We start from the raw sequence: 27,895 nt of genomic DNA, 5'->3' as shown, positions 1-27,895 counted from the left end.
AAGCTAACCTAATTACAGGAGTGATGCTCTATCATATTCACAGTCGTGTTTTCTTTTAAGGGGAGAAATGTATACAGGATGTGTACACCATAGGGTACAAATCTTGGGATACATCTTAGAATTGGGCCTCTCACAGCCAGCCATAAGAACTGTCCAAGTAAGCAATAGAGGTAATTAATATGGCCTTTTATAATCAATATAGATTGTTTGAAAATGTGAGATGTCCATGGTTGGCCACTAATAACATTCGTTTCATGGTAAACATATATTCAAGTAGGAGAGATGGTGTTATAGGCAGAAAAATCAAATGATGCTAAACAAAAGAAAACTGTGCTTGATTTTGAAAGAATTCAACTTGCTGTATATCTTTTGCCTAAGCCTTCAGTCAGCCTTTGCTCTACATTTACCAGTGTGATCACTGCTTTTCCTTCTGACTTCTTTAGGTGGGTCAGGAGTTTGCTTTTCTCCCCATTCATGAGTGTAAAGTTTAATGCCTAACTGAACTTGCTTCCTTCTTTGACTCTTGTGTAGACTTGGGCACATGGGGCAACATTTTTTTGTGTTTTGCTCTACCAGGTCATCCCTATTCCGTGGGACTAGTGTCTAGCCCCATTTCTTCAGCAGTGGAGCCTAGGATGTAGAGCTGCATGTTACCATTAGAAGGCGCACCCTCAGGCCTCGGCTCCGCGTTCTTTATGTCTCTGGACCGCTCTCTCTCGCAGCTCATCTCTATGGTTTCCGCTGTGTGTGCGGGTTTTTTTTTTTTTTTTGGTCCGGAATAGGCGGAGCTTCCGGTTCCGGTGGGGGGCCGTCCCAGGCGGCGGAGATGGCGGCTACAGCGGCGGAGGCTGTGGCCTGTGGCTCTGGAGAGCCCCGGGAGGAGGCTGGAGCCCTCGGCCCCGCCTGGGATGAATCCCAGTTGCGCAGTTATAGCTTCCCGACTAGGCCCATTCCGCGTCTGAGTCAGAGCGACCCCCGGGCGGAGGAGCTTATTGAGAATGAGGTGGGGGGCGGGGCCGCGTCTAAAGGGAGAGGAGGAAGGTACCAGGTAGAGAGGTCAGAGGTGAATGGTGAAAGAGATGGGAGACTGGCAGGGCTCTAGACTAGGGCCTGTGGGAAGATGGAGAGAAAGGCGAGGAGATACGGAACTTGAGGGGTTCGTGCTGATTAACGGGAGAAATTATTCTTAAGTCGAGAAGTAGTTGGGATCATGGAGGCCAACTCACCGGCTCCTTGGCATTACTTCATTTGGTGTTTTTCACCTGTTGTTTTCATTTAGGAGCCTGTGGTGCTGACCGACACAAATCTTGTGTATCCTGCCCTGAAATGGGACCTTGAATACCTGCAAGAGAATATTGGCAATGGAGACTTCTCTGTGTACAGTGCCAGCATTCACAAGTTCTTGTACTATGATGAGAAGAAGATGGCCAATTTCCAGAACTTTAAGCCGAGGTCCAACAGGGAAGAAATGAAATTTCATGAATTCGTTGAGAAACTGCAGGATATACAGCAGCGAGGAGGGGAAGAGAGGTAAATTCCCAAATCTTAATTTTCTGTTGGATTTAGGGCACTCATTTTTCTTTCCTATACTTGTTTGAAGGTGTGGCAGAGTTGGGTCAATTAGAAATTGGCCTCTCCCATCTCTGGATTCCTGTTGAAGGAGTAGTCTGGTCTTCCAGCCTTTAAGGGGTTTGAGTTCTTAGTGGTTCTTGGTGCTACAGCCAGCTAGTTCTGTAGCTTGAGGGATGAGGGAATGATTAAACTTGAGCTAAGAATCTTTGGGTTCCCATCTTCCTCATAAAGAGTTGCCTAGAAGGGTCAGGCAGGTGAATGGAAGGAGTAATATCGTCTGTGTGAAATCAGTGATGAAGCTGAAGGCATAAGCCCTGTTCAAAGTGAGAAGCCAAGGCAGGGTGGCGTAGCTCATGCCTGTAATCCCAGCACTTTGGGAGGCCGAGGTGGGAGGATTGCTTGAGCCCAGGAGTTCAAGACCAGCCTGGGAAACGTGGTGAGAGCTAGTCTCTACAAAATTAAAAACTAAAACAACCATGGTGAGAAGTCATTACTTGACTCTGCTTGCTTCAGTTTTGGAGTGCAGTTCTAGGGTTGCGAGATATTCCAGTTTTCAAGAGAAGTTCAAAATCAGGATTTTTATTTAAAATCTTTTGACTTTAAATGTGAGCAACTAAATCAGATTTAAAGAAAAAAAGTTGCAGGGGCCAAACAAAAATGTTTGTCACTGGATTTAGCTCTGAAAATGCCTTTGTTTGTAGCCATTGTCCTTAAGTATTGTGATGACTGAGGATAGTTCAACCTGAAAAGTTGTATAGTTTGTTGTGATTTTGCAGTTAAGAAGGTCAGGATTCTCTAGCTTAGGGAAGATCAGATTAAATTTGTTTTTCCTATCACAACAGCAACACAAGACACCCAAGAGAGTGATTCTTCCTCTCTGCTTTTATTCCTGCCTATGAGGACAGCCTCTTATGTGGGTCCCAGACAGTATTCAGTCCCACACTATAACACTGCCTCTGGGGAACTGCTTTCGCTGAGTACTTCACGGTGAATGACCCTCTCGCATTTGGTGTCCAACCCTGGGTTTCTCTCTAGTCTCTTGCTTCACTCACTCCTGTTCCTGACTCCTTATCAGCAGTCTGTGGCTAAGTGAATGGATTTGAAATATCTTTTTTGCTTCTTCTTAACACTTAGCAGTTGTCATAATGATGGGATTTTTGACCAGAAGAGTTTCCAAGATATGAACTGTGGTTGATCTGTCCATGATGTCTTAATATATTGGTTCAGTTATCTCATGCATTAAGTTTCTAAAATTTAACACAGTGTGTGTGTGTGCACACTTCCATACACACACACCCAACATTGAGAGAAAGATTGATTTAAATGATGCTGTTGGATTGTGTAATTCCATCGAATGAACTTATACCCAAGAATAAGCATAAGATATGTGAATCTTTTGGTTCTTCAGTCTCTTGAAGTTTCTTGCGTCCCATAGTGAGAGCATTTTGTGTAAGAATGAGTGTAATCTGTACTTTGTGGGTGATTAAAGAGTTTCCAGGAAAATCTTTAATTGTTTGGAAGTTTTGCCCTATCAGCTGACTTTAGCACCGACCAGCTTCACTGTATGATTGGACAGGTTGTTGTGATTATGGGGTGAAATGTATTAGGATCCTCTGAGCTATTTTGAGCATTTACCATTCTGGTGTAGTCATAAAATATTGTTTAGATTCATATTTGGGGAGTATCACTGATTCTTTCAAAGTTACTTGCATATTTTTTGGGTGAATATATAATTATTATCTTTGGGGAGAGTTGGATTGAGTCTTGAGGATTTCATGTTCCTACAAAGGTAGTGTTTACAACTCATCAAGATTTCCTATTAAGGCTGGGCATGGTAGCTTACACCTGTAATCTCAGCACTTTGGGAGGCAGATCACCTGCGGTCAGGAGTTCGAGACCAGCGTGGCTGACATGGTGAAACCCCGTCTCTACTAAAAATACAAAAATTAGCTGGGCATGGTGGCACGTGCCTGTAGTCTCAGCTACTTGGGAGACTGAGGCAGTAGAGTTGCTTGAACTCAGGAGGCAGAGGTTGCAGTGAGCCGAGATTGCACCACTGCACTCCAGCCTGGGTAACAGTGAGACTCCGTCTCAAAAAAAAAAAAAAAAAGATTTCTGATTAACATTGCCTTAAACATTGTGATTCTAGGCAGTGAGATGAAATGCCTTTGAACCTTTCTTTTTTTTTTTTTTTTTTTTTTTTTTCTTGCTCTGTCACCCAGGCTAGAGTGCAGTGGCATGATCTCAGCTTAATGCAACCTTCACCTCCCAGGCTCAAGTGATCCTCCCACGTCAGCCTGTCAAGTAGCAGGGACCACAGGCATGTGCTGCCATCACCATGCCCAGCTAATTTTGTGTATTTTAAATAAACAATTTATTTATTTAAATACATAAGGTTTTGCCATGTTGCCCAGGCTGGTCTCGAACTCCTGAGCTTAGGCAATCCACCTCCCTTGGCCTCTCCAAGTGCTGGGATTACAGGCATGAGACACCGCACCTGGCTCCTTTGAGCCTTTTGAAGTAATGATCTCAGGACCAGGACAGAGATGCTTCTGTCTTTCTTTTAGGTTTGCACACTTATTAAATGTCTCTTGTGGGCTTGTTCAAGTGTGTCTGGGTTTTCATATCTCTTAAGTAACTTATGACCTTCCTCAGGTATGTTAGGAGCCTGAGGCCTTTACCTAATAAGCTGTCTTCCTTACTTTAGCTGTAGAAGGCTGCAACAGGATAGGTGGCTTAATCAGTTAAGATACAGTAGGCTTCAAGCCAGAGCTCGGGCTAGAAACAACAGAGGCTTCTCACTTACTACATATTGATCATGGGTAATGTCATATTGTTCTTTACATCATCTTACTCGCTCTGGCACCCAGATTGCCCCAGCAGCTACTATCTGGAACTTTGGAGTTGCTGTGGCAGAGGGAAAGAGATGTGGTAGTGGTGACTTGTTCTTAAATTACAGTTGGAAACAACACAAGTCACTTCTGTGGACATTTCCTTGGCCAGAGCAGGTTAAATAAGCAAGCCTCGCTTCAAGGGGATGTGAAAGAAAACTCCCACACTGAGGGAACCAGCTGTTGGTGAACAGTAATACAGTTTACCACATGGTCATCAGGGGCCAAAGGAGATGTCTCAGACTCTGCGAGTCTCTGGAGTAAGACTGATTCATCATTCTAGGGTCTATGGATAGGCTTCTAGGAGTCTGAAATTGTATGAAAGTTCTGGGTGTATGTGCATTTTTATGGGGACCCTCCGTGGATTCTTTTATTTTTATTTATTTATGTATTTATATTTTTTGAGATGGTGTCTTGCTTTTGTCACCCAGGCTGGAGTGCAATGGCACGATCTCAGCTCACTGCAACCTCTGCCTCCCAGGTTCAAGTGATTCTCCTGCCTCAGCCTCCTGAGTAGGTGGGACTTTTTCTCCAGGTTGTTTTTTTTTTTTTTTTTAATTTCATTTTTCATCTCACCCTCCTACTCTTTGGATTCTTAAAGGAGTCATTCTGTGACCCAAAAAAGGTTAAGCATCACTTCTTTAAAGAAAAAGTTTGGGGGCCAGATGCAGTGTCTCACACCTGTAATCCCAGCACTTTGGGAGGCAGAAGCAGGAGGATTGCTTGAGCCCAAGAGTTTAAGACCAACCTGGACAACATAGTGAGACCTTGTTTCTTTAAATAAAACCAAAAAAAAACCCAGTAAATTAAAAAGTTTGGTGTTGAACATAACTCAATGAAGGATAAGTAAGAATTCAGTTGTATGAGAATCCGTGTTGGCTAAAATTTGCCTGACTACATCTGTTCTCTGTGGGAGATGCTGGTATGGATTTGGGCTTGGATTTTCAGATGTGGAGAGGCCATGCCAGGGGCTGTGTGTGCATGCACTAATAGGATTTTCTTCTTGGGGAACGTAGGTTGTATCTGCAGCAAACGCTCAATGACACTGTGGGCAGGAAGATTGTCATGGACTTCTTGGGTTTTAACTGGAACTGGATTAATAAGCAACAGGGAAAGCGTGGCTGGGGGCAGCTTACCTCTAACCTGCTGCTCATTGGCATGGAAGGTAAGAAATCTTTCAAAAGCAGCATGGCTTGGAGTCATATGAACCTGATTTCTAATCCTGTCTCCACCGCTTATTAGCTCCATGACTTTGAACAAGCCACTTCACTTTCTTGAGCCTCAGCCTACTCAGCTCTAAAAGAAACATAATAGGGGCTGGACGCCGTGGCTCACGCCTGTAATCCCAGCAGTTTGGGAGGCCAAGGTGGGTGGATGATGAGGTCAGGAGATGGAGACCATCCCGGCCAACATCATGAAACCCCATCTTCACTAAAATACAAAGAAAAAAAATTAGCTGGGCATGATGGCACGTGCCTGTAGTCCCAGCTACTCGGGAGGCTGAGAGAGGGGAATTCCTTGAACCCAGGCGGTGGAGGTTGCAGTGAGCCAAGTTCATGCCACTGCACTCCAGCCTGGCGACAGAGCAAGACTCTGTCTCAAAAAAAAGAAAAAGAAACATAATAGGGCCAGGCATGGTAGCTCATGCCTGTAATCCCAGCACTTTGGGAGGCTGAGGCAGGAGGATTGCTTGAGGCCAGAAGTTTGAGGCTGCAGTGAACTATGATTGCATCACTGCACTGCAGCCTGGGCAACAGAGTGAGATCCTATCGCTTAAAAAAAGAAAAATGGAAAGAAATGAAACATGATAATGTCTTGTAAATAGTTGTGAAGATTAAATGAAACAATGTATGTTGAGCCTTTTTTTTTTTTTCCTGAGACGGAGTCTCACTGTGTTGCCCAGGCTGGAGTGCAGTTGTGCGCTCTCGGCTCACTGCAGTCTCCGCCTCCTGTGTTCAAGTGATTCTCTTGCTTCAGCCTCCCAAGTAGCTGGCACTACAGGCGTGTGCCACCACACCCGGCTTATGTCCAGTCTTTAAGCTAGTTTCGTATATTCTAAAAAGTTCCCTTTTCCCTTCCTCAGCTGTTATGTGAGTGTGTATACTGAGATACTAGGGATCTCTCTGAAATACAGACATGTGATGCTTAATGTCAGGGATACGTTCTGAGAAATGTGTTGTTAGGTGACTTCATCATTGTGCGAACACCATAGAGTATAGTTACACAAACCTAGATTGTGTAGCCTGCTATATGCCTAGGCTATATGGTGTAGCCTCTGACTAAACCATGTACTACATGGTGTTAGCATATTACTGTACTGAATATTATAGTCAGTTCTAACACAATGGTATTTGTGTATGTAAACATATCTAAATATAGAAAAGGTATATAGTAAAAGTATGGTATCAAATACTGCAGGAAAAAGGTGACAAAAGAAAAAAAATATATAAAGGATAAAAAGTGGTAGTTTGGGAATTTTTTTATTGACCAAAAAAAAAAAGATAAAAAACGGTATACCTGTATAGGGCTGCTCCATTATAATCTTATGGGAGCACTATCGTAGTTGCAGTCTGTTGTTGACTAAAATGTCATCATGTGGCACATGACTGTACCACTTTTCTCTCCTAGATCTGTCTATATTCAGAAAATTTTTATCCCTGTAAAAGAGGGGAAACTCATTTTTTTAGTATAAATTCAACTTTATTATTTTTATTTATTTATTTTTTTGAGACGGAGTCTCGCTCTGTCGCCCAGGCTGGAGTGCAGTGGCACGATCTCGGCTCACTACAAGCTCCGCCTCCTAGGTTCACGCCATTCTCCCACTTCAGCCTCCCAAGTAGCTGGGACTACAGGCGCCCACCACCACAATTGGCTAATTTTTTTTGTACTTTTAGTAGAGACAGGGTTTCACTGTGTTAGCCAGGATGGTCTCGATCTCCTGACCTCGTGATCCACCTGCCTCGGCCTCCCAAAGTGCTGGGATCACAGGCTTGAGCCACCGCACCTGGCAAATTCAACTTTATCTTTTAAATAGATAATACATTCATGGAGTTCAAATTCAAAAGGTGTAAATAGGTACGTAGTGATAACCACCCCTGTCTCTTAGCCTCCCAATTTCCTCCCTGGAGGTACTGCATATTATTAGTTGCTTGTGTTTTCTTTTTTTTTTTTTTTTTTTTTTTTGAGACAGAATCTCGCTCTTTTGCCCAGGCCGGAGTGCAGTGGCGCTCTCTTGGCTCACTGCAAGCTCTGCCTCCCGGGTTCATGCCATTTTCCTGCCTCAGCCTCCCTAGTAGCTTGGACTACAGGCGCCCGCCACTGCGCCCGGCTAATTTTTTGTATTTTTTTAGTAGAGACGGGGTTTCACCATGTTAGCCAGGATGGTCTCGATCTCCTGACCTCGTGATCCACCCGCCTTGGCCTCCCAAAGTACTGGGATTACAGGCGTGAGCCACCGCGACCGGCCAGTTGCTTGTGTTTTCTGCTAGAGAAATTTATGCATACACTAATAAATATGTGAATGTGTTTTTTTTGTTTTGTTTTTTTTTCCTTTTGAATGAAAGGAGAGGCCCTTAAACTCCACTCAGGAGAATGAGAGCTTTTTATGAGACGGGGTCATTGTCTCATTCTTATTTTTATTTCTCACAATAGCTCAATGCCAGGCCCATGGTAGGTACTTAGTAAATGGTGAATAACCTGGGTTGAACAAGGAAGCAGAGAAGTTATTTATTGTCATTCGCCACTGAGCTCTTTGGTTTCTTCTCGTTTGATTGTCCGTTCTTCAGATTTGGATCCTTTGCTGCTGGTACTAATAAAGATTTCCAGCCATGTGGCTTGTGAATTGACACCACCTGCCTGTTTTTTTGTTTTTGTTTTTGTTTTTTATTGAGACAGTGTCTCACTCTGTCACCCATGCTGGAGTGCAGTGGCATGATCAGGGCTCACTGCGGCCTTGACCTCCCAGTCTCAAACGATCCTCCCACCTCAGCCTTCTAAGTAGCTAGGACTACAGGCGTAAGCCACCATGCTTGGCTAATTTTTAAAGTATTCTTCTGTAGAGATGAGGGTCTCCCTATGTTGCCCAGACTGGTCTCGAACTCCTGGCCCGCTCTCACCTTGGCCCCTTAAGTGATCCTCTCACCTTGGCCCCCTAAAGTGTTGGGATTACAGACGTGAGCCACTGTGGCTGGTCTTACCTGCCCCTTTGAAACCAACTCTTGTTTGACCTGCCAAGAAAGAGCCAGTTCTGGTTTACTTGACTTTTTTTTGAGACAGAGTCTCGCTCTGTCGCCCAGGCTGGAGTGCGGTGGCGTGATCTCAGCTCACTGAGATCACCGGAAACCTCTGCCTTCTGGTTCACACCATTCTTCTGCCTCAGCCTCCCAAGTAGCTGGGACTATAGGCGCCAGCCACCACGCCCAGCTAAGTTTTTTATAGTTTTAGTAGAGATGGGGTTTCCTGTGTTAGCCAGGATGGTCTCGATCTCCTGACTTTGTAATCCGCCTGCCTCAGCCTCCCAAAGTGCTGGCATTACAGGCGTGAGCCACTGTGCCCGGCAGTTTACTTGACTCTTAGGTCTTTCTGTTGCCTGCATTTCCTATGGTAGGGTGCATGGAAGTGGATCCCTCTGATAGAGATGAGAGTAAGTCTCCTTTGAGGATGCACGTGGACTCTCATCACTTAAGAAAGCATCTGTCTTGGCATACCCAGACAGAGCTGGGGAAGATTTTCTAAATTCCACGCCCTGCAAAAGTGTGTGTTCAACTCATGGACTGTGCAAAGGCCAAACAACAGACATGGTCCTAGTTATAAAGGAGTAGATGGAACATACACTAGGGCACAACTAATTCAAGGTGGCATTTAAAATAATGTGCCATATTTAAATTATACAACACTCTCTTCAGTCATCTGATACTCTTTCCTCCAATGAAAATCACTTGCACCAGTGAGCCCCAATGTTGCTCTAAGAAGTGTTGTCTTGGCTAGATGTGGTGGCTCACGCCTGTAATCCTAACACTTTGGGAGGCTGAGGCGGACAGGTCACTTGAGCCCAGAAGTTGGAGACCAGCCTGGGCAACGTGGTGAAACTCCGTCTCTTAAAAAAACAAGTATTGCATCCATTAGGTGTATTGAAGTGGGAGGAAAGGTTGAGAGTCTTTGAATTCCACAGAGCTACCCAAAGTAAATACAGAGCTACATAATCATACAACTTAGAATGACTGGTTAACTCCTCATGTATATGTTGTTGATACCAGTCATTTCTGTTTTGCTTCCCTTGAATTCCTGCCATAGTCAAGAAGTGTACACGGTATACACAGTTGATTACCCTACCTGATTTTTGAGTATCATTTTGATGTGCTCTTGCTTCCAGTAAGGGCAGCAGCCTTCATTTAGGGAAGTTGACTTAGCTGATAGTGGACCCTTAACCAGTGATGTTTGCTAGAGTTATTACCATACAAGCTTAACACCTAATTTTCTGAGAGTTGTAAATGGAATTTCCCTGATTCTGCCTAAATTTTGATTTGGAACTCTTAGCTGGGAGGGCAGGCTGGGTTTCTCTTTAGCACTGGGTCCTGTATTCCAGCTTGTGCAGTAGAACCACTGCTCTGCATAAGAAAATGCCTTTCTTCTTACAGGAAATGTGACACCTGCTCACTATGATGAGCAGCAGAACTTTTTTGCTCAGATAAAAGGTTACAAACGATGCATCTTATTCCCTCCGGATCAGTTCGAGTGCCTCTACCCATACCCTGTTCATCACCCATGTGACAGACAGAGCCAGGTGAGCTTGTGTGATCTGAGAAGGGTATAGAACTCTAGATTCTAGAAATGCCTAGGCTGGAATGTCTTTCCCCCTTCCCCGTAGTGATATGCCAGGTTCGGATTACAGGCTGTTCTTGCCTTAACACACCAAGAGGATAATTTCATTGTAGCTCACATATTCCAGGCTCCCTGGAGTGGCCACCAGATGTTTGTAAGTATAACTAGCCCCACAGAGCCAATTCTCGGGACAGACCCTGTCATTGATGCTAATGGACTCTGGTTACTCTGTTTGATTGGCTTCTAAGTTCATGGAACAAAATGTGTATGTCTCCATTGGATTTAATCATTGTTTGCTTTTGTCATGGATGCTATTTCTTTTTGCTATGGAGAAGGGTGAATAAAACTGAGCTATGTTGTTTAATGTATTTCCTGGATCTAAGTGAGGTATGTGATTAACTGTGGCCAGCCAAAGATATCCTTTCCTTTCTTCAGAAAGCTGTCTAGCTACTTCATGTGGGAGTCTTTGCTGGTTAGAATATGTTTTTGGGAGAAAGTTTCTGAAGGTTTGGGTGGAGGATAATTCCTAATTCCTCATATCCTCAGCTGTGGAGTAGGTCGTCTGACCTCAGGAGCACTGAAGCCTAGGATTCTTTCTTTATCACTTAACATTCAAATGTGGACTGTGTTATATTGTTCTCTCTCAGAGTTTAATGTACATTATATCTTCTGCTGGATATAAATTCTAAAGACTTTTTTTTAAGGCATTTTTTTTGTTTGTTTTTTGTTTTGTTTGTTTTTACTGCCAAACTGGTACATAGTAGTTTTACTGGTGAAGATTTGGTGATTGACTGATATTTTTTTTCTTTCTCTTAAACCTCTTAGGTGGACTTTGACAATCCCGACTACGAGAGGTTCCCTAATTTCCAAAATGTGGTTGGTTACGAAACAGTGGTTGGCCCTGGTGATGTTCTTTACATCCCAATGTACTGGTGAGAAGGGGGCTAGGGCTGGGGAGCTTTCTTTTCCATTCCCTAGAAAGCCTTGTCTGTGTCCCTTCTGAGTTATGGCATGATTGGTTTTATGTGGTCTATAGGAAGGTTGGCATATCCAGACGTGAGCGTACTGAACCTGTGGGGGATAGTGGGGGGAATGATAGCCCTGTCTCTAGGACAGGATGACAATTCTTCAAGTCCATAGAGATTCCAGAGGCTTGAGCCTAGAAAACCTGTTCTTGGCTCTTTGGTATTTAGAGACTGAACACCAGTACCTCTAACCCCCCAGTGTGTGTTTTTTCACAGGATGAGTGTAAAGATACTGTCTTCACTATTTTCCTTAACTGGACTCTACCTAGTTTTTCAGCTCCCCCCTGTCCCCCCTCCCCGCCAAAAGTATCAGTAGTAAACAGGAGCCTGTTTGTTTTCTTGCAGGTGGCATCACATAGAGTCATTACTAAATGGGGGGATTACCATCACTGTGAACTTCTGGTATAAGGTGAATATGGTTTGCTTTTTTTGTTTTTTCCAGATGGAACTGGCTCTTGGGTAAGGTAGGTATAATAAATGATTTTGGATGGGATGGTTGACTATCCCTGGAAGTGATTGTCAGGTGTCTGGGGAGATGAAGAGGGACAGGATTGAATTGGGTTTCTTGTTTTTAAATATATTTTTTGAGACAGAGTCTTGCTCTGTTGCCCAGGCTGGAGTGTAGTGGCGTGATCTCGGCTCACTGCAACTTCTGCCTCCCGGGTTCAAGTGATTCTCCTGCCTCAGCCTCCCGAGTAGTTGGGATTATAGGCACACACCACTATGTCCAGCCAATTTTTGTATTTTTAGTAGAGATGGGGTTTCACCATGTTGGCCAGGCTGGTCTCAAACTCCTGACCTCAAGTGATCCACCCGCCTCGGCCTCCCAAATTTCTGGGATTACGGGCCTGAGCCACTGCGCCCAGCAAGAGTTGGGTTTCTTAGAAGGGAGGATGGTACTAAGAATAGTAGAGTGACACTGATGCCTGCTGCTAAAGGCATTTCCTGAGCTACTGCTTCCTTTGTAGGGGGCTCCCACCCCTAAGAGAATTGAATATCCTCTCAAAGCTCATCAGAAAGTGGCCATAATGAGAAACATTGAGAAGATGCTTGGAGAGGCCTTGGGGAACCCACAAGAGGTATGTGACTGCCCCAAGGTGGCCTAGTGGGTGGGTTGACCAAGGAAAGTCAGGATCACAGCGACATTCTTTACAGCCTCTGTGTTTCAGTATCTGGTGTCCTCTCTCTCCATAGAGGTTATGGGTATGTTCAGAAAAATTCTTGTTTTCTGGTGATAGCTGGGCTTGACTGGCAGATCAATTATAATTAGTTCCATGCTAGTAGTGATATTCCCCATGGGGCTTGTGTGCCATCTGGGGACCCCCTGAGGGGATTCTTCTGGAACAGGAAGCGAGCACTAACAGATCTCCTTGCACTTTCCCAGCTGTGCCAGGGCTGCTGTAGGTAATGTTGAGAGACCTGCTTCCCACGCAGGTGTGCCAGTGGCCCATTGGGTAAATGGGGGAGGTTTGTATTTGTAGGGTTCTTGCCTGCCTCTTGCAGGTAACCTCAGCATCCACAGACACCTGTGGTTTTGGGGGATAGCATCAGCCCCAGTTGCAGGTGATCCTTTTTTGAGGGTATGGAGGCAGTTAACATTCTGGAGAAATATGCAGACACTCTTGGGTGTTCGGGGATTATTAGCTTCTCTGATCATGTCTGTCCGTTTGGGGCATATTACGGTAAGAGACAGGGTGTTGTGAGAGAGAAGAATAATAGTACAAGATGGACCCCTGAGGGAAAGGCTATGTCCCAGAATACTCGGTTGACCTTCAGGAAGATAGGTGATTAGAGGATTCACAAGACTATATGAAAACATTGTCTCTGTCCTTGGCTGGACATCTGATGTCTCCAGACACACACTATCCAATTCCAGGGCCAGGGAACAGCCAGTTCTGATTGGCTCCTCATGTTTCTTTACAGGTGGGGCCCTTGTTGAACACAATGATCAAGGGCCGATACAACTAGCCTGCCAGGGGTCAAGGCCTCCTGCCAGGTGACTGCTATCCCGTCCACACCGCTTCATTGATGAGGACAGGAGACTGCAAGCGCTAGTATTGCACGCTGCACTTAATGGACTGGACTCTTGCCATGGCCCAGGAGGCAGGTGTTCGGGCGAGGCAGGGCAGTTGGCACTCCACTCCTATTTGGAGGGACTTCATACCCTTGCCTCTTGTGCTCCAGCACCTTCTCTCTTTGCCCCCCGCCTAAAGTCCTGCATTCAGTGTGTGGAGTCCCAGCTTTTGGTTGTCATCATGTCTGTGTGTATGTTAGTCTCTCAACTTTGGAATGTGTGCGTGTGTGTGCATGCACACGCATGTATGTATCTGTTCCCTGTTGCTTCTGGGTCAGGCTGTCACTTCCGGCTCTCAGCCGTATCTCCCGCAACCTCAGTGCCTCAGCCTGAGAGAGAGAGGAGATGCTCTTGGACTCCCCACTGCATCTGGGCTGCAGGGCCAGAGCTAGTCTGACCATTAGGTCAGTCTGCCTCCTGACAGTTTTTGCATAGTCAAGCTCTAGGCAGTATGGGAATGGCTACTGGGACTCTAATAGGGTGAAAGAGAGGGGAGGCTTGTCTTTGAGAGCCTAGATAGCCTTCCTGTGAGAGAGGATTAGATAGGGTTCCAACTGGGCCTACAAGCTCAAGCCATACATAAAAGGACCTTGGGACATAAGAACCAATGATTGTGCATAAGTTCCAAATTACAGACACGTACAATTTCTCTCAGCACCAGCTCTTGCCCCTATGCTGGGTACCAAGGGAGTTCTAGCTGTGGCTTCTCTAGGTTCTAGGGGTGCAAGCCTCTGTGTGTGTGTGTGTGTGTGTGTGTGTGTGTGTGTGTCTGTGTGTGTGTATCTACACTGGGGTGCAAGCCTGTATGTGTGCGTGTGTGTATCCACACTGGCCAGCCTCCCTACTTACCAAGGTTCTCCACTGCTTACCTTTTTCAGTGGGACAGTACAGTGTGAGCCCCCGGGAAGTACTGCCTGACCTATCCTAGGCTTTTACACTTGGATTTTAGCCATCATATGTTGGCCAGGTCTCACTGCAGCCTGCCTGAGGCTAACTGGCTAGAGCCTCCAGGCCCTATGATGCTCCCTGCCCAGGCCATATCCTTTATTCCTGCTGAGCTTCCTGGCTGAATAGATGAAATGGGGTCAAGCCCAGGCAGCTCATTCACTACCTGTGATCCACCTCAGGGCACGGGCAAACACATAGGCTTGCCTCTTAAAGCCAGCTCCTCTGCCAGACCCCATTGTAATGTGCCACAACACCCTCAATAGTCAGGGCAACTGGTAGAGCATGGAAGTCGAATTTCCTTTTCTGTTAGGAGCTACTCATGGGAACCCCCCTCAGGGCTGCAGCTTACAGGTGGGCAGCTGTGATTGCACAACTTGAAGGGCCAACATTCACATCTATTCAGTGGGAGTGGGGCCCCTGGTATTGGGCAGTGTGGTGGCCCTATGTCTCCTCACCTCTGCTCCTGTCTTCATCACCTTCTCTCTGGAAGGGAGGAGGAGTTGGAAGGTCTCTGGTTTTCTTTTCTTTTCTTTTTTTTTTTTTTTGCCAAAGGTTTACTTCCAGCATCTGAGCTCTGGCTCTCACCCCCGAAGCTCAGTTTATAGTGCACTGATGAACTGAGGATGCGTGTGGATGCGTTTGCATGCCTGAGTGTGTTTTTGGGGGAGGGGTGTTTATTTTTAGTACCCCATTCTGGGGTTCTCTGATGCAGTGTGGATGTGAAGACATGGTACCTTCTCAAGTGTAGCTCTTTCAAATATAGTCAATGCTGGGAAATGTGATTGCAGTGATCTCTGTCCCTCCACTTCTTTTGGCAAAGAGGAGCACAGGAGCGGAGGAAAAACTTGGCCACAGTCACACTTGGAAAGATAGTAGATGATTTTCGTTCTCAGCAGGTGTGCTGTATTCCTTGCTCAGCCCTGAAAGATGTGGGTGATGTGTCAAGGAGGCGTGCACTTAGCTGGTCCTTGCTGAGTTCTGTACTGACACAGGTCTCACTAAGTTGGCTGAGGGGTGGGAGGGAGAAGGCTAATCTTGGAACCTTCACAGGATTGGCCTTGATCCTTGAGTAACACAAGAGTGATCCCTGATTTTTAGACACCTAATATGTGCCTAGTGCTTTTATCTTTGTTCCTCACTATCCTGCAAGGTAGGTATTCTCACTTACAGATGAATAAATGGGCTCAGAGAGATTAGGTGATTAGTGACAATCAGTTGTAACTTAGCACTGTTTGGCTGCAAACCCCTTGTTCCTTCCTTTCCACCAAACTATGTCGATTTTCCTTCCTTACCTCCCTCCTTGTACCACAGGTTCTGTCCTCAAGATATCACCCCACTGGGCAGTATCTGAAGGCAGACCCAGCCCAAGATGGTGCAGAATATACAGCTCAGGGTAAAAGTTCTTCTGGGCTCCTGCTAACAACGTCTTGGAAAAACCTCCTGGAAAGCCATATGATGAATTAGTGCTAGAAGAAGCTGTGGGGGGAACTGAGTTCTATCTCTAATTGCATTACTTGTGTGTCCTTGAATAGGACCCGTAACTCCTTCCAGCATGCTTTGCATCTATAGAACTGAAGCTGTAGTTCTAGATGACACTAAGGGTCTTGGTTCATATTCAGCTGCTGCTTCCCCCCAAGGAAAAGATGAGGTTTTCCCCTTCAATTACCTTGTTGAGGGATGTTTAGGCTCAAATTTGCTTGCCACAGAGGAAACATTTCTGCTGTAATTGTTTACCTCCATCCTAGCTGGCAGTGTGGGGGACACACATACAGCAAGTGAAGGTGGGGGTTTGGGCCCGTATAGGGGTCAGCCACACTGCAGGCTCATCTATTCACACCAGCAGGTACAGAGATAACTAGTGTTTTGTAAAGTCAAATATTTGTTGGGGGGTTGGAGTTCTGGGGATGGAGGAGGGGCTGTTCTGGGCATCAGTTGAACAGATGCCCAGGATGCCTGGGGGAGACCAGCTTCCCCTACAAATCAGAGCTCTAAATTACAAGGTTTTTACCAACGTGAACAGTTGGGGGAAGTCGTCTGCTGTCATTTGCGTAATGGTTTCTGTCACTGGTGATTAGACACAGGATGAAGGAAAAGAAATTTGACAATTAGGAATGAGTGATCATTAATCTGAATCTGTTAAGAGACAGAGAGGGGAAGGATCCTTATCAGTGGGCCAGCCCAGTATGGGGAGACACTCCCTCCCTCTGCCCCCAGAGACTCCTGGGCTACATCCTCTTTCAGTATTGCCACAAGTGGGCAGAGCTTGTATTTCTTAACAAAGACTAGGGACCCAGTCGCCAGCCTGAGATGGATATAGGAACAGACATCTTTGGGCATGAGCCAACAAAGAAATAGATGGGTGTCAAGTACAAGCTATAAGGCAAAGAATAACAGTGGAAAAGTTTTGACATGTGTTTGCCATTTGTGGAAAATGTTTTTGTAATAGTCAATACCCCTGATAGCCCACCTGTGACAAGTATTTATTACATTCCAGCACTGTAGGGTGTGAGGAAAATCTGGTCCTTATCAAATCCCAGGAGCTTCTGCTTAGTTGGGAAAGAAATTACATGAAGCAACCAGAGGTTATAAGGCCACACATGTATATCGTGCACCCTGTGTGGACAAGATTAGGGACTGTTGAGAGAGGAGGAAACCAGTAGAGAGCAAAGCTCTACCCAGGCTCCTCGTAAGCCTCTGGGCTCACCCGAGAGGGCCTCGCTACTCTACACTTCCTAGCAACAATGATGTCCCCACAACCCCACATCAGTGCAGCTGTGGCTGTGTGGAGGGGCTCTGAGGCCTCTGAGGCCAGATGTGTAAACAGTGCTGAGGTTCAGTAATAGGATGAGTCTTCAGGTGTGGAGCAGCCCACCTTGGCTCTTCCCATGTCTCCATGTTACTTCTTATCTTCTGCTGTCCTTTCAAACTTCAAGGACAGTATTAATTTATACTAGTATTTCTTCCTCAGTTTTGTGACTTGAATGCAGTGAGTGCCTTAGATGAGAGGATCCCTCAAGGATGAAGGAATGGGGGTTGGTGGTTCTCTCTTTCAGAACTTCCCAAAAATGGGGCTGTGTCTCACCTCAGTAGGTTCCCTACCTCTGGGTCTTCCACCCTTCAAAATCTGGTACAGAATTTAGCAGGGGCTGCAGGGAATGACCCTCAGAGACCAGTTTCACCCAGATGGGGTAGATGATGAGGTATGCCTAGAAGTAGCTCAGGGCTCCAGAGTCTGGCCTTTCAGCTGGTGTCTTACTCCCCTTTGAGACCTTCAGCTGCTTGTCTTCCACTCCCTGCATACTTCTCTGATGTCTTCTCAAACTGCTGGCTCTAAAGGGATGTTCCAGCCTCCCTCTCCAGAGCTGCCTGCAGTTTCCCTTATTCAGCTGTCCCCTGCCTAGTCTCTCTAGCGGCCTCCTTACCAAGACCCTTTTTCCTAAACAGTTGTCCTTCTCTCAGAAACTCCATGGCTGCAAGTGTTGAATAGACTTGTCTTTAGGATCCCTCTCTCTGGTCATCACTGTTCATCTTAGGGCCATCTCCCTTTTCTGATTTTTGACAGCTCTGTTTATTTTGCCCATGGCTAGTCCTCTTGTTTTGTGTCTGCTGTGTGTTCTTGCCCTTCCATTGTCAGTTCTGTACATCCTGGTTCAGCTTGTCTCACCGTGGTAGCCCCTTCTTGTCTTCAGCCATCTTGGTTTAATCCTTATAGGTCATGGATGAATGGAGCCTTGCTGAGCACTTTGAGGGCATTTCTGTTGGGCAAAACCTCAGAAACTGGAAGTCTTGAGGCCTGGGAGCGTGTGGTCAGTGAGGCCTCCAGAGGTGGGTTAGGGGTGGGCACCTAGAGAGTAGTAGAGAGCCAGTTGAGGGGAGAGGTGCAGGGGTTGCTGAGGAGACTTTCTGAGAATGGTGTCAGGCCTGGGAAGCCGTTGCAGAAGAACTGAGCTGTCAGAAGGAGATACCAATATCCCCTTTGCAGGGTGGTGATGAACATCAAACATGACATGTAATATGCTCCCTTCATGGAGGGTTTCCATCTAAATGCATCTGTGTGCCTTAGGGACCAGTAGTTCAGGAGTGATGGACTTTTTTGAGTGTCTCCTAATTTCTCTCAGGTGTCTTTGGCTCTGTGTCAAATGTGCCTGACCTCTGCATCCCAGTGGTTGCTGAAAGGGAAACAGTATATTGCGTAGTCAGATGTCAGGAGTAGAGATCTTAATGAGAAAAGCCCTGGCAGCTGGAGAGATGAGAGGACCTAGTGGTCAGCTTATACCCAGACTATCTCTTCACTCCTCCAAGAGTTTGAGTCCCATAGCTGATTAAAGAATTTACATATGGGCTCCCCCCTGCTTTCCCACTTAAAATCTATTCTCATATTTTGGGAAGGAGCATGTGTCCTTTAACTTTCAATGGTAAACAATCTAGGATAGTGTTTAAAGGCATGGATTTTAGAGTCAGATATAGTTGGTTTGAATTTCTAGCTTCACTACTTACCAGCTCGGTTTGACCTTGGTTGATTTACTTAACCTCTCTGAGCCTCAGTTTCCTCAACTATAATAACGTGGGTGGAGGGAGGCATGTTGAAGATATCTACCTCAGGGTTGTTGGAGTAACTGAAACAATGTTTGTAAAGCTTTAGCACAGTGCCTGGCAAGCACTTAATAAATGGCTGTGGTGGTGGTGGTTATATTTATTATGTGATTTATTCAGAAATTTGGTTTCAGTGATCTCTAAACAGATTTCCAGTGGTTCTTTCTCTCTCAAGAAAAGCATAGGGAAAAACGAGAAACACCTCAGATAAACCATATTGAGTTGAGGGTAGACAGAAGAGTCTAGTACCTAAACTCACCCTAGAGGAAGAGAAACAGGAAGTGTCTGATGCCTCTTCTGCCTGGGCAGCCAGACTTTACCGCTGTACTACCAGCCCAGGGCCTTGGGTGAGAAGGTTTCAGGTCTCAGCTCCCCTTGCACTGTGTGAGAGGCCGTGGAGCCGAATGGGTTCTTATTACACCTGGAGAAGCCGTTGTCTCCTCACACCATGAAATGCAATAGCAGTCAAATCAGGCCCCTCTTGATTCAATTTTAGTCCATGCCTTTCCATGTATTTAAATTATGTAAGTGTTGGCCAGGTGTGGTGGCTCACGCCTGTAATCCCAGCACTTCGGGAGGCTGAGGCAGGAGGATCACTTGAGCCCAGGAGTTCGAACCAGCCTGGGCAGCATAGTGAGACCCCATCTCTTAATAATTTTTTTTGAAAATAATTTTTTAAAAATTACAAGTATGGACCAGACACCTGGGAGGATTACCTCATGCTTGTAATCCCAGCACTTTGGGAGGCTGAGGCGGGTGGATCACCTGAGGTCAGGAGTTTGAGACCATCCTGGCCAACATAGTGAAACACTGTCTCTACTAAAAATACAAAAATTAGCCAGATGTGGTGGTGGGTATCTGTAATCCCAGCTACTCGGGAGGCTGAGACAGGAGAATCACTTGAACCTGGGAGGCGGAGGTTGCAGTGAGCTGAGATCACATCACTGCACTCCAGCCTGGGTGACAACAGTGAGACTCCCTCTCAAAAAAAAAAAAAAATGTATGAGTATGTTAGGATTGTTGCAGGGGAGAAGGGCAATCGGAAAATTCAGAAAAATATGAGTGGGATGTTAATAGCTACCATTTGTTGAACACTTCTGTTCCAGGCACTGTATTAGTTCCTCCCCATGTGGTGCTCTCAGATCAGTGGGGGAGAGAGGCAGGCAGTTAGAATTATGGTGTATAGAGGAGAAGCATTGCACCACGTCCAGTTTTTTATGGTAGGCTTCCTGCAGAAAGTGATAAGTCCAAGCTGATATGTGGAAGATGAATAATTAACCAGGGGTTGGGGGGTTTGCCCCTTAGCTTCTCTTTCTTCCAGTCCAACAGTCCAAAACAAACACTGCTTCCCAGTGCCTAAGGGTTTTGTTGTACCTTACTCCAGGGAATGGGTGAGACAGTAGATCCCAAGACGAAAACCCTTTGGTTAGTCACAGAAATCTGAAAGTCTTGGTTGCTGGCTTAGATTTGTCCTGGAGTGGACGTAGATTGGACTTGCTCATTTGTAGCCCTCTACCGTTCTCATTTGTTTTCTGGCCTCTGGAGCCACCCTGCCATACCCTACTTGGAAGAAATGTTGAATCAAGCTACTCAGACTTCAGCCTGAGATGTATTATGGCTGGCCGGGATGCTCAGCCCTTTCCACATCATGATCCCATTAATCTGTTGGGTCCATCACCACCCCCAGCCACCTCTTCTCCTCACTGTAAGCCAAGTCTCCCTGCAGTTCTCTATAAATATTTAGATCCTCTTGCCTCAGACCCTGGTCCCTAGCCTTGTGGGTGAAGAAGATACCTCTTTAGCTTGTGCCAACCCATCCCTCTGGGCTACAGGCCATTCTGTAGTCACCTTGCAATCACCTCTTTCCTTCTAGGTAACTGGCTCTGGGCCTTGGAAACCTTCTCTTTGGCTCTAGCTAATTTTGCTGTTTTATTTTGTTTACTTAAAACCTATTCACTTGGTCATTGAGGTCAGAACTATCAGGAAAGCTGTGCTCCTTAACCCATCATCTAAGCTAAGCTTGGGCCAGGTTTTTATTACCTCTTGAATATATATAGTGCAATATAGTGTAGTGGTTGAGAGTGGAGTCTGCATACCTGGATCTGCCATTCTGCATGACTTTGGGCAAATGACAAATTGCCCGAAACTTGACTTGTTTATATGTATGGGGAAGACATCATTTACATTGTCAGGGTAAGGCTTAGCAGAGTGACCGGTCCATAGCAGGGGCTCAGTCTTTCTGTGTCTCTCAGTCTTTACCTCTCGTCCCCATCTAGCCTTCTGACTAAGGTCCTGTTTCTAGTCTCAGGGCATATCTAGTTGTCAGCTCCTGAGCAGAGCAGAGGTATAAGCATCAACTCATGCTCGTGTTACCAGTTCCTACCCCTGTCAGTAACCTCTGATGCTTACAAGGATACTATCACCTATGCCATCACTGGGGAATGACCTTCCAAAAATATTTTTAACAATACTAAAAATACCTGAAACATACTGGGTGAAAATAAGACATTGGAGCTGCTGCTCCCCAAGGAGATAAAAGGACAGTTCCTAAAGAGGCATTGAAGGTTTGTGTGAGCCAGCAGCACAGTCAGAAGGCACAAAGGAGACCCTGGGATGTGCGCAGGGATGCAGGAGACGAGATTGTCACAGAGGCTGCCATGCTAGTAAGAGTCAGAGGTTACTGATGGGTAGAGATTGTCACAGAGGCTGCCTTGCTAGTCTAGAGGTAGGACCATGGGTTTAAAAACGTTGCCTCCAAGTTTTTGAATTGTGAATTTTTGATGATACTGTTTGAACAAAACCCCACCCACTTTACAGTCTGCATGGTCGTTGTTCTCACAAGGGTTTGTGTGGTGCACTGACAAGAACAGAGGCTTTGGTGGTGACTCCTGGGTTTGAATCACCATTTGCCACTTGCTAATTCTAACCTTAGGTAAGTCAGTGTCTCTGGGTCTCAACCTCTTCCTCTGTGAGGGGTAGGAAATAGCACATAGCTTGTAGCATTGTTATAAGGACTTGTGATAATGTTTTTAAAACACCTGGCTCAAGCACTCAGGAAAATGTTTTATTATAAAGACTAAGTGTCTCTGAAAAGTGTTTCTTTAGTGTCTGGAGAGAAACTACAGCAGCAAGGCTTTTCTGATCCTACTCTGACTCTCAAGATATGGTGCTTGAAGTGAAATCACAGAAGAGATGACTGGGGCAGGAAAAGCAAGATGGAAAAGATAAAGTTTTGGAAGGGACTGAAAGTCCATGAAGTGCTGGGCTGGGGACAGAAAGGGTTTAATAGAGCAGGGTCTTGAAGAGGAACAGAGACCTTGGTTCTGGGTTGCCATCTGATTCCCAGAAGAATAAAGGAAATGGGGCAGGAGGATGTCTGTGGAGGACACAGCGTGGCTGAGTGGAGAGAACACAAGCTTCTGGCCAGTGAACCTAAGTGGGAATGTCAGTGGACTTTGCACAGGCTGGGTGCCTTTGGGAGTGTTCATCTCACTATACTTTGGTCCCCTCATTTAAAAAAATTGGTTAATAATATGACAACCTGCCAGTGTGTGTGGAAATACTATGTAAACTGAGCGCTATATAATGCTAGTTGTTGAGATATTGGGAGTGGGGGTTTCGGGAGTTTTTTTTTTTTTTTTTGAGACGGAATTTCGCTCTTGTTGCCCAGGCTGGAGTGCAGTGGCGTGATCTTGTGTCACTGCAACCTCCATCCCCTCCAGGTTCAAGCAATTCTCCTGCCTCAGCCTCCCGAGTAGCTGGGACTCAGGCATGTGCCACCATGCCTGGCTAATTTTGTATTTTTAGTAGAGACAGGGTTTCTCCATGTTGGTCAGGCTGGTCTCGAACTCCCGACCTCAGGTGATCCGCCCGCCTTGGCCTCCCAAAGTGCTGGGATTACAGGCGTGAGCTACCACACCCGGCCCTGGATTTCTTAATAGGTCCTCTTATGTGGCTATTGAGAATGAATGAGACAAGTTGAAACAGTTAATTCAGAGTTTAGTGCCTAGTAAGTGCTCAGTAAATGTTTCTTTTCCTCCATTTCTTCTTAGGAAGCATCGTTTACCCAGCATAAACAGGAGGACTCAACTGTGCATGTCTTAGTGTGAACAAGTAACATCAGATTTCCCTTTTCTGAGGAGAGACCAGTTCTCTAAGAGGGAGCATGAGTGTGAATGGGAAAGAATCATGGAGAAGGGAGCAGGACTCCACAGTGCTGGAGACGGAGTAGGGACCTCTGGGAATCGTTGACATGGGGGTGCGGTGCAGAAACGGTGATGCCAAGAGGTGAGAGTCTCAAGAAAGAAGATGGGTGTTCTAGAGGGGAAAGCTAAACGATGATAGGCAATGAGGAACAGAGGACAAAACCCTGAACTAAGGGTGAGGAGGCCAGCATTCTGTCAGGAGAACCTTAGGAATTGTGACCAGAAGTCAAAGTTGTTACAGCAATCCTGCATTCAACCAGGTTTCATCTTAAAAACGTAAGAGTTGCTGGGCACAGTGGTGCACACTTGTAATCCCAACACTGGGAGGCTTGAGTCAGGAGGATAGCTTGAGGCCAGGAGTTTGAGATCAGCCTAGGCAGCATAGTGACACCCCATCTCTTGAAAAAACAAAAACTCTAAGAGCGGTGGTTCACCTAGAAATAAAAAGCAGAAATGATCAAGATGAGAAGACATTTTGTGTTTTGAGAGCCAAGGAAATGTGCCACTGAGACAAGGTATCTGACAGCCTAGATGGGATTCTAGACTTCTGTGAGAAAGTGCAGTTAGGCCCTGAATAGCGTCAAACTCAGGGATGTGAGCTGACTGACTGCCTTTTTATGTAATGGAGGCCATGTGACAGGGCTTTATGAGGCCGCAAATAGCGCTTTCTGGGTCCTTTCACAGTCTAGTCAGTGGCCCAACCAACATTTCTCGTTCTGCAATCTCAGTCATCTGAGAAGATAACCTCCAAAATACATGCAGTGGCATCAGTTGTTTCCTTGGTAGGTGTGCATCTTTTAATGATGGAGGACTTAGGATGAAGAACAGGTGTGTTTAAAAACATCAAACCCCCACATCATTACTATTTGCTGTAAGGATCTATGCAGTTTGTATTTCAAGTCCTTGACATATGGAAGAGCATTTGTGAGAGTAACAGGTTTGCTTTGTAATGTCAACTAAAAAGTGTGTATTTATACTCGAATTTTAAGTTGAAATTTTGCTTTTTTTTTTTTTTTTTTGAGACGGAGTCTCGCTCTGTCGCCCAGGCTGGAGTACAGTGGTACAATCATTGCTAAGTCTCTCTGTAGTTTTGGAACATTTAGAACGACTTAAGATTTCCTGTATTTATAAACTTAATTTATTGGAAATATAAGTACTTGATCAGGTTTTGTCTTGGTCAGATAAATAAGTACTTAAGGAAATCAAATACATGAATCATGTAAATGCCATTTAAGTGTTTAAAGGAGTTCAGTTAAATGTAAGTTGGATCAAACATTAAACTGTTTTGTTTTATAACGAAAATAATAAGATTTGTTAGCAGAACTTAAAAGCTTAGAAAAGAGATAGGATTTTGGATATGTAACTTTGAAGAGGTGAATAGTTTGCTCTTTTTTGAGACAGGGCATTGCTTTTTGATGCAGGCTGGAGTGCAGTGGGGCAAGCATGGCTCACTGCAGCCTCAACCTCCTGGACTCAAGTGATCCTCCTGCCTCAGCCTCCCATGTAGCTGGGATCACAGGCACATGCCACCACACCTGGCTAATTTTTTATTTTTTGTAGAGACAGGGGCCTCACTTTATTGCCGAGGCTGATCTCGAATATGTGGGCTCAAGCAGTCCTGCCTCAGCCTCCCAAAGTTCTGGGATTACAGGCATAAGCCACTGTGCCTGGCCTGAATATATTTTTTAACCAAAGTAATTTATGAATATAAATTGTTTCTATATAACCCAAAAGTCACTGTCATTGACATTAAGAAACTCAGTGGGTTCTAAATGTAATATTAACACATACCCAAGTCACTTAGCCTCTACAAGTACCAGGCAACTAGCAGCCGTTAAAAGATGGCCACCACTAGTCCAGTCAGGGCCACAGACATGGTTTTGTTTGGCCAATACAAGTTTTTGAAAGTTTTAAAAAATTGACAGCATTAAAGATCAGAAACTTGCACGTAAAAAGATTTCTTGCTTCTCTGGAAAATCAGATCTGGCAGTAATGAAATCGCCTTTCCCATATGACAGCAGTTGGCTGGAGCTGAAGAGCAACTGCCCCCTTGGCTGTGTTCCTTTCAGTTTGTCAATCTCCACTCTTCACTGTTGTACCCTACATCTCACTCACGTGACCTGTCTGGCCCACATAGATATTTGAGTGTATGGCCCTGAACTTGAGGCACTCTGGAGTTGCTAACAACTTGTGCTGGGTAGCCTAGAATAAGGGCTCAGGAAAAGTGTAGGCCCTACCTCTCTCTGTTCACATCATTACCCCCTCCAGCCAGGCTGTCTTCCCAGCTGACCTGGCTCCAGGACTGATTCCAACCCCTATAGCAACTGTCTAAGAAGTCCCCAGGCTCAGGCTTCTCAGTGTTCACTGCCCTTGTCTGCGACCAGGCACTTTGCCTACGCTCTGACCTCATGTCTCAGTCCTTGTGAACATTCTGGTCACCTGCCTAGTTTGACCGCAGCCTGACTTTGGTCTGTGAGGGGTCCTGGACTCTGCTTTATGCAGCCCCCATATCTGATCTTTGTGATGTGGTTGTGAATCTTATGCTTCCATCTCCACCATCACTGCCCACTGCTTGGTGGTTGCTCAGCTGAGAGATTGGCAGCCCAGATTGCTAAAGGTTTAGGAGACATGAAAGGTGAGTTTGGAAGTGTTTGGATTTTCAAGAGAAGGACAGAGGCAGAAGCCAACCACAGTTTAAGGAGGCAGCTAGTAGAGGGCTTTTTAGGCAAAGGAGGCCACTGCACATTCATAGGCAGAGAAGGTGGCAGGAGAGAGAATTTAAGAGAATGAGGTCTCAGAGGAGGCATAGGATGATGGGATATGAAATAGCAAAGGCACACCCAAGGTGATCCTGAAGCTCAGAAATATTAAGTCATGCAGGAGGGGGCACCATTGGAAATCTAATCCCCTAAAGTTATGAGTAAACAAATGATAGTGGGGTGTGGAGGGTAGAAAGAAGGCCTAAGCTTGATGTGGGGGCCACAGCCTGGGCAAGAGAAATTTCCAGCAAAGCCTCTGACAAATTTCTGACAAAGCCTCTCATGTTATCTAGTTGTGGCAGAAGCATCTGAACCAAATGGCTAGGAAGCTTGGTGAAGAGCCAGACCCAGTGAGGGTTGATTAATGGATCCATGTTAGCCTAGACTAGAGGGAAGTCTCCAGCGTATGCCTTAGGGCTCAGTCTGGGCCTGTGTCCTCTCTGACATTTTTATTGACAACTGACCGAAGCAGCAGACTCATCAAGTTTGCAGGTGATAGAGCTAGGAGGGGCAGTTAATACTTTGCATGAAAGAGTCAGGATTCAAAACGATTTCAACAGGCTGGAACACTGGGCTGGAACCAACAAGATTAAACTTAACAGGGATAAATGTAGAGTCCTGCACTTAGGTTAAAACAAAATCAATGACATAAGTACCGGTTGTGGGGGCTGGCCCAGCTTGACAGCAGTTCATGAAGAAAAGACCTGGGGGGTTTAGTTGACTGCAAGCTCAATATGAGTCAACTGTGTGATGTGATTGCTAAAATCCTAACACAGCCATGAATTGCATTAACCAAACGGAGCAGCCAGATCAAGGGAGGTGTTACTCCACTGCTTTCTGAGATGGTCAGGCCACCTCTGAGCACTGGGTCCAATTCTGAGGTCTTTTTCCCTTGCGAAGGTCAGTGACAAATGAGAATATTTTTGATAGGAAGCCACCATGGCAGTGGGCCTGAATACTGCCCGAGACTTGCCAGTGATTCTATGGTGCTGAAATTTCTGGAATGAAGGACAGGAGTCTATAATCTGAACCCAGGCAAAGACTTTTATCTGGAGCATATTTCTAGGATTTAGGGGAAAATTTGGGGTCTGCATTTCCTCGCTTCGTATGGCTGCCCAGAGGCATTGGCCTGTGACTCTCATCCCTGGCCTTCCTGAGATCAGGGCATTAGCGATTAGTTAGATAGGGTCTAGGGTAGAGGTCAGCCTGAGGGGGCGGCTATAAAACGAGTCATTGAGGTGGGAGGGAACCTGGAAATTGGGACCTCACGCACCATATTTCCCGCGCTCTCCCTTGGGACGTGCCGTCCCTGCTGCAGTCGCAGCGTGGCGCCCTCGCTCCACGCAGGGATCCTGAGCCAATGGCGGAAGCGAAGTGCGCGGCGAGGCCGCAGTTGCGTTTCTCGCACTCCCCACTGCGGGGAGCCCGTGGGTCCCGCTCTGCAGGGAAGCTGCCGGCCCAGGTCTCCTGGGTGGCAAGAAGACGCCTGTGGTGTGGAAGAACCTCGCCCGCAGCCCAGCACGCTTAGAATCCAGATGTGGCTTTTGCTGGAGCCACGTGTTCCGGCCTGAGCGACGTCGCACGTGGCCTCCGGCCACTCTTCTGACGCAAGGGTCTGTGGGGCCGCGGAAGAGCCTGGGGCCCTCGACCTTCCACCGACTGGCCGTGGGCTGGCCGCAGCCCAGCTCGGCTCTGTCTCGAGTTCCTTCGCTCCACAAAGCTGAGTGGCGGCCACGTTCGGGGGCACTGGGGCGAGGAGTAGGGCGTCGGACGGGGCCCTGGGTCTGTACCGCGGCGGGCTCACCGGAGGGGCTGCAGGCAGGGCGGGTTTCGGGTTCCACCGCCAGAATAATTCGGCAGTTCTGGATGGGGCCCAGGAATTTGTATTTGTAACCAGTTTCCCAGGTGAGTCTGAGGTCCGTGGTCCTCTGACCTCTTTTAGAGATGAGATCTCGTCCTCAGAGCCCGGGGCGGGGCTGCCGAGGACACGGGCTTGCTCTTCAGGCAG

The 27,895-nt window shown here is 46.2% G+C and overlaps 1 protein-coding gene across 2 annotated transcripts; it reads left to right on the top strand.

Moving 5' to 3' along the window:
• Window positions 1-800: 800 nt before the first annotated feature.
• HIF1AN (hypoxia inducible factor 1 subunit alpha inhibitor) lies at window positions 801-26,865 on the top strand. 2 transcript variants are annotated; one of them, XM_032180202.2, is made up of 8 exons: window positions 801-1,003; window positions 1,280-1,530; window positions 5,480-5,628; window positions 10,100-10,245; window positions 11,109-11,215; window positions 11,654-11,717; window positions 12,277-12,387; window positions 13,232-13,578. In XM_032180202.2, exons 1-8 carry the CDS (start codon window positions 827-829, stop codon window positions 13,274-13,276), a joined length of 1,050 nt encoding a protein of 349 aa, XP_032036093.1. In that variant the 5' UTR covers window positions 801-826; the 3' UTR covers window positions 13,277-13,578. The 2 variants fall into 2 exon arrangements, with proteins under 2 accessions (XP_032036093.1, XP_058292076.1); XM_058436093.1 differs by lacking the exon at window positions 13,232-13,578 and adding an exon at window positions 22,976-26,865 and having other exon boundaries at window positions 818-1,003.
• Window positions 26,866-27,895: the final 1,030 nt, after the last annotated feature.

The sequence above is a fragment of the Hylobates moloch genome, unplaced genomic scaffold (assembly GCF_009828535.3).
Source record: "Hylobates moloch isolate HMO894 unplaced genomic scaffold, HMol_V3 SCAFFOLD_3, whole genome shotgun sequence".
In the NCBI taxonomy this organism is placed as follows: domain Eukaryota; kingdom Metazoa; phylum Chordata; class Mammalia; order Primates; family Hylobatidae; genus Hylobates; species Hylobates moloch.
Note: the sequence above shows the minus strand (reverse complement) of the source record. Positions and strands in the feature narration are given on the sequence as shown.

Excerpts from the sequence above, each read along its gene's own strand:
- HIF1AN (XM_058436093.1), top strand. The coding sequence starts at position 827 with ATGGCGGCTACAGCGGCGGAGGCTGTGGCCTGTGGCTCTGGAGAGCCC. Across the intron at positions 1,004-1,279 it reads AGGAGCTTATTGAGAATGAG|GAGCCTGTGGTGCTGACCGA; the intron begins GTGGGGGGCGGG and ends GTTTTCATTTAG. Across the intron at positions 10,246-11,108 it reads CATGTGACAGACAGAGCCAG|GTGGACTTTGACAATCCCGA; the intron begins GTGAGCTTGTGT and ends TAAACCTCTTAG.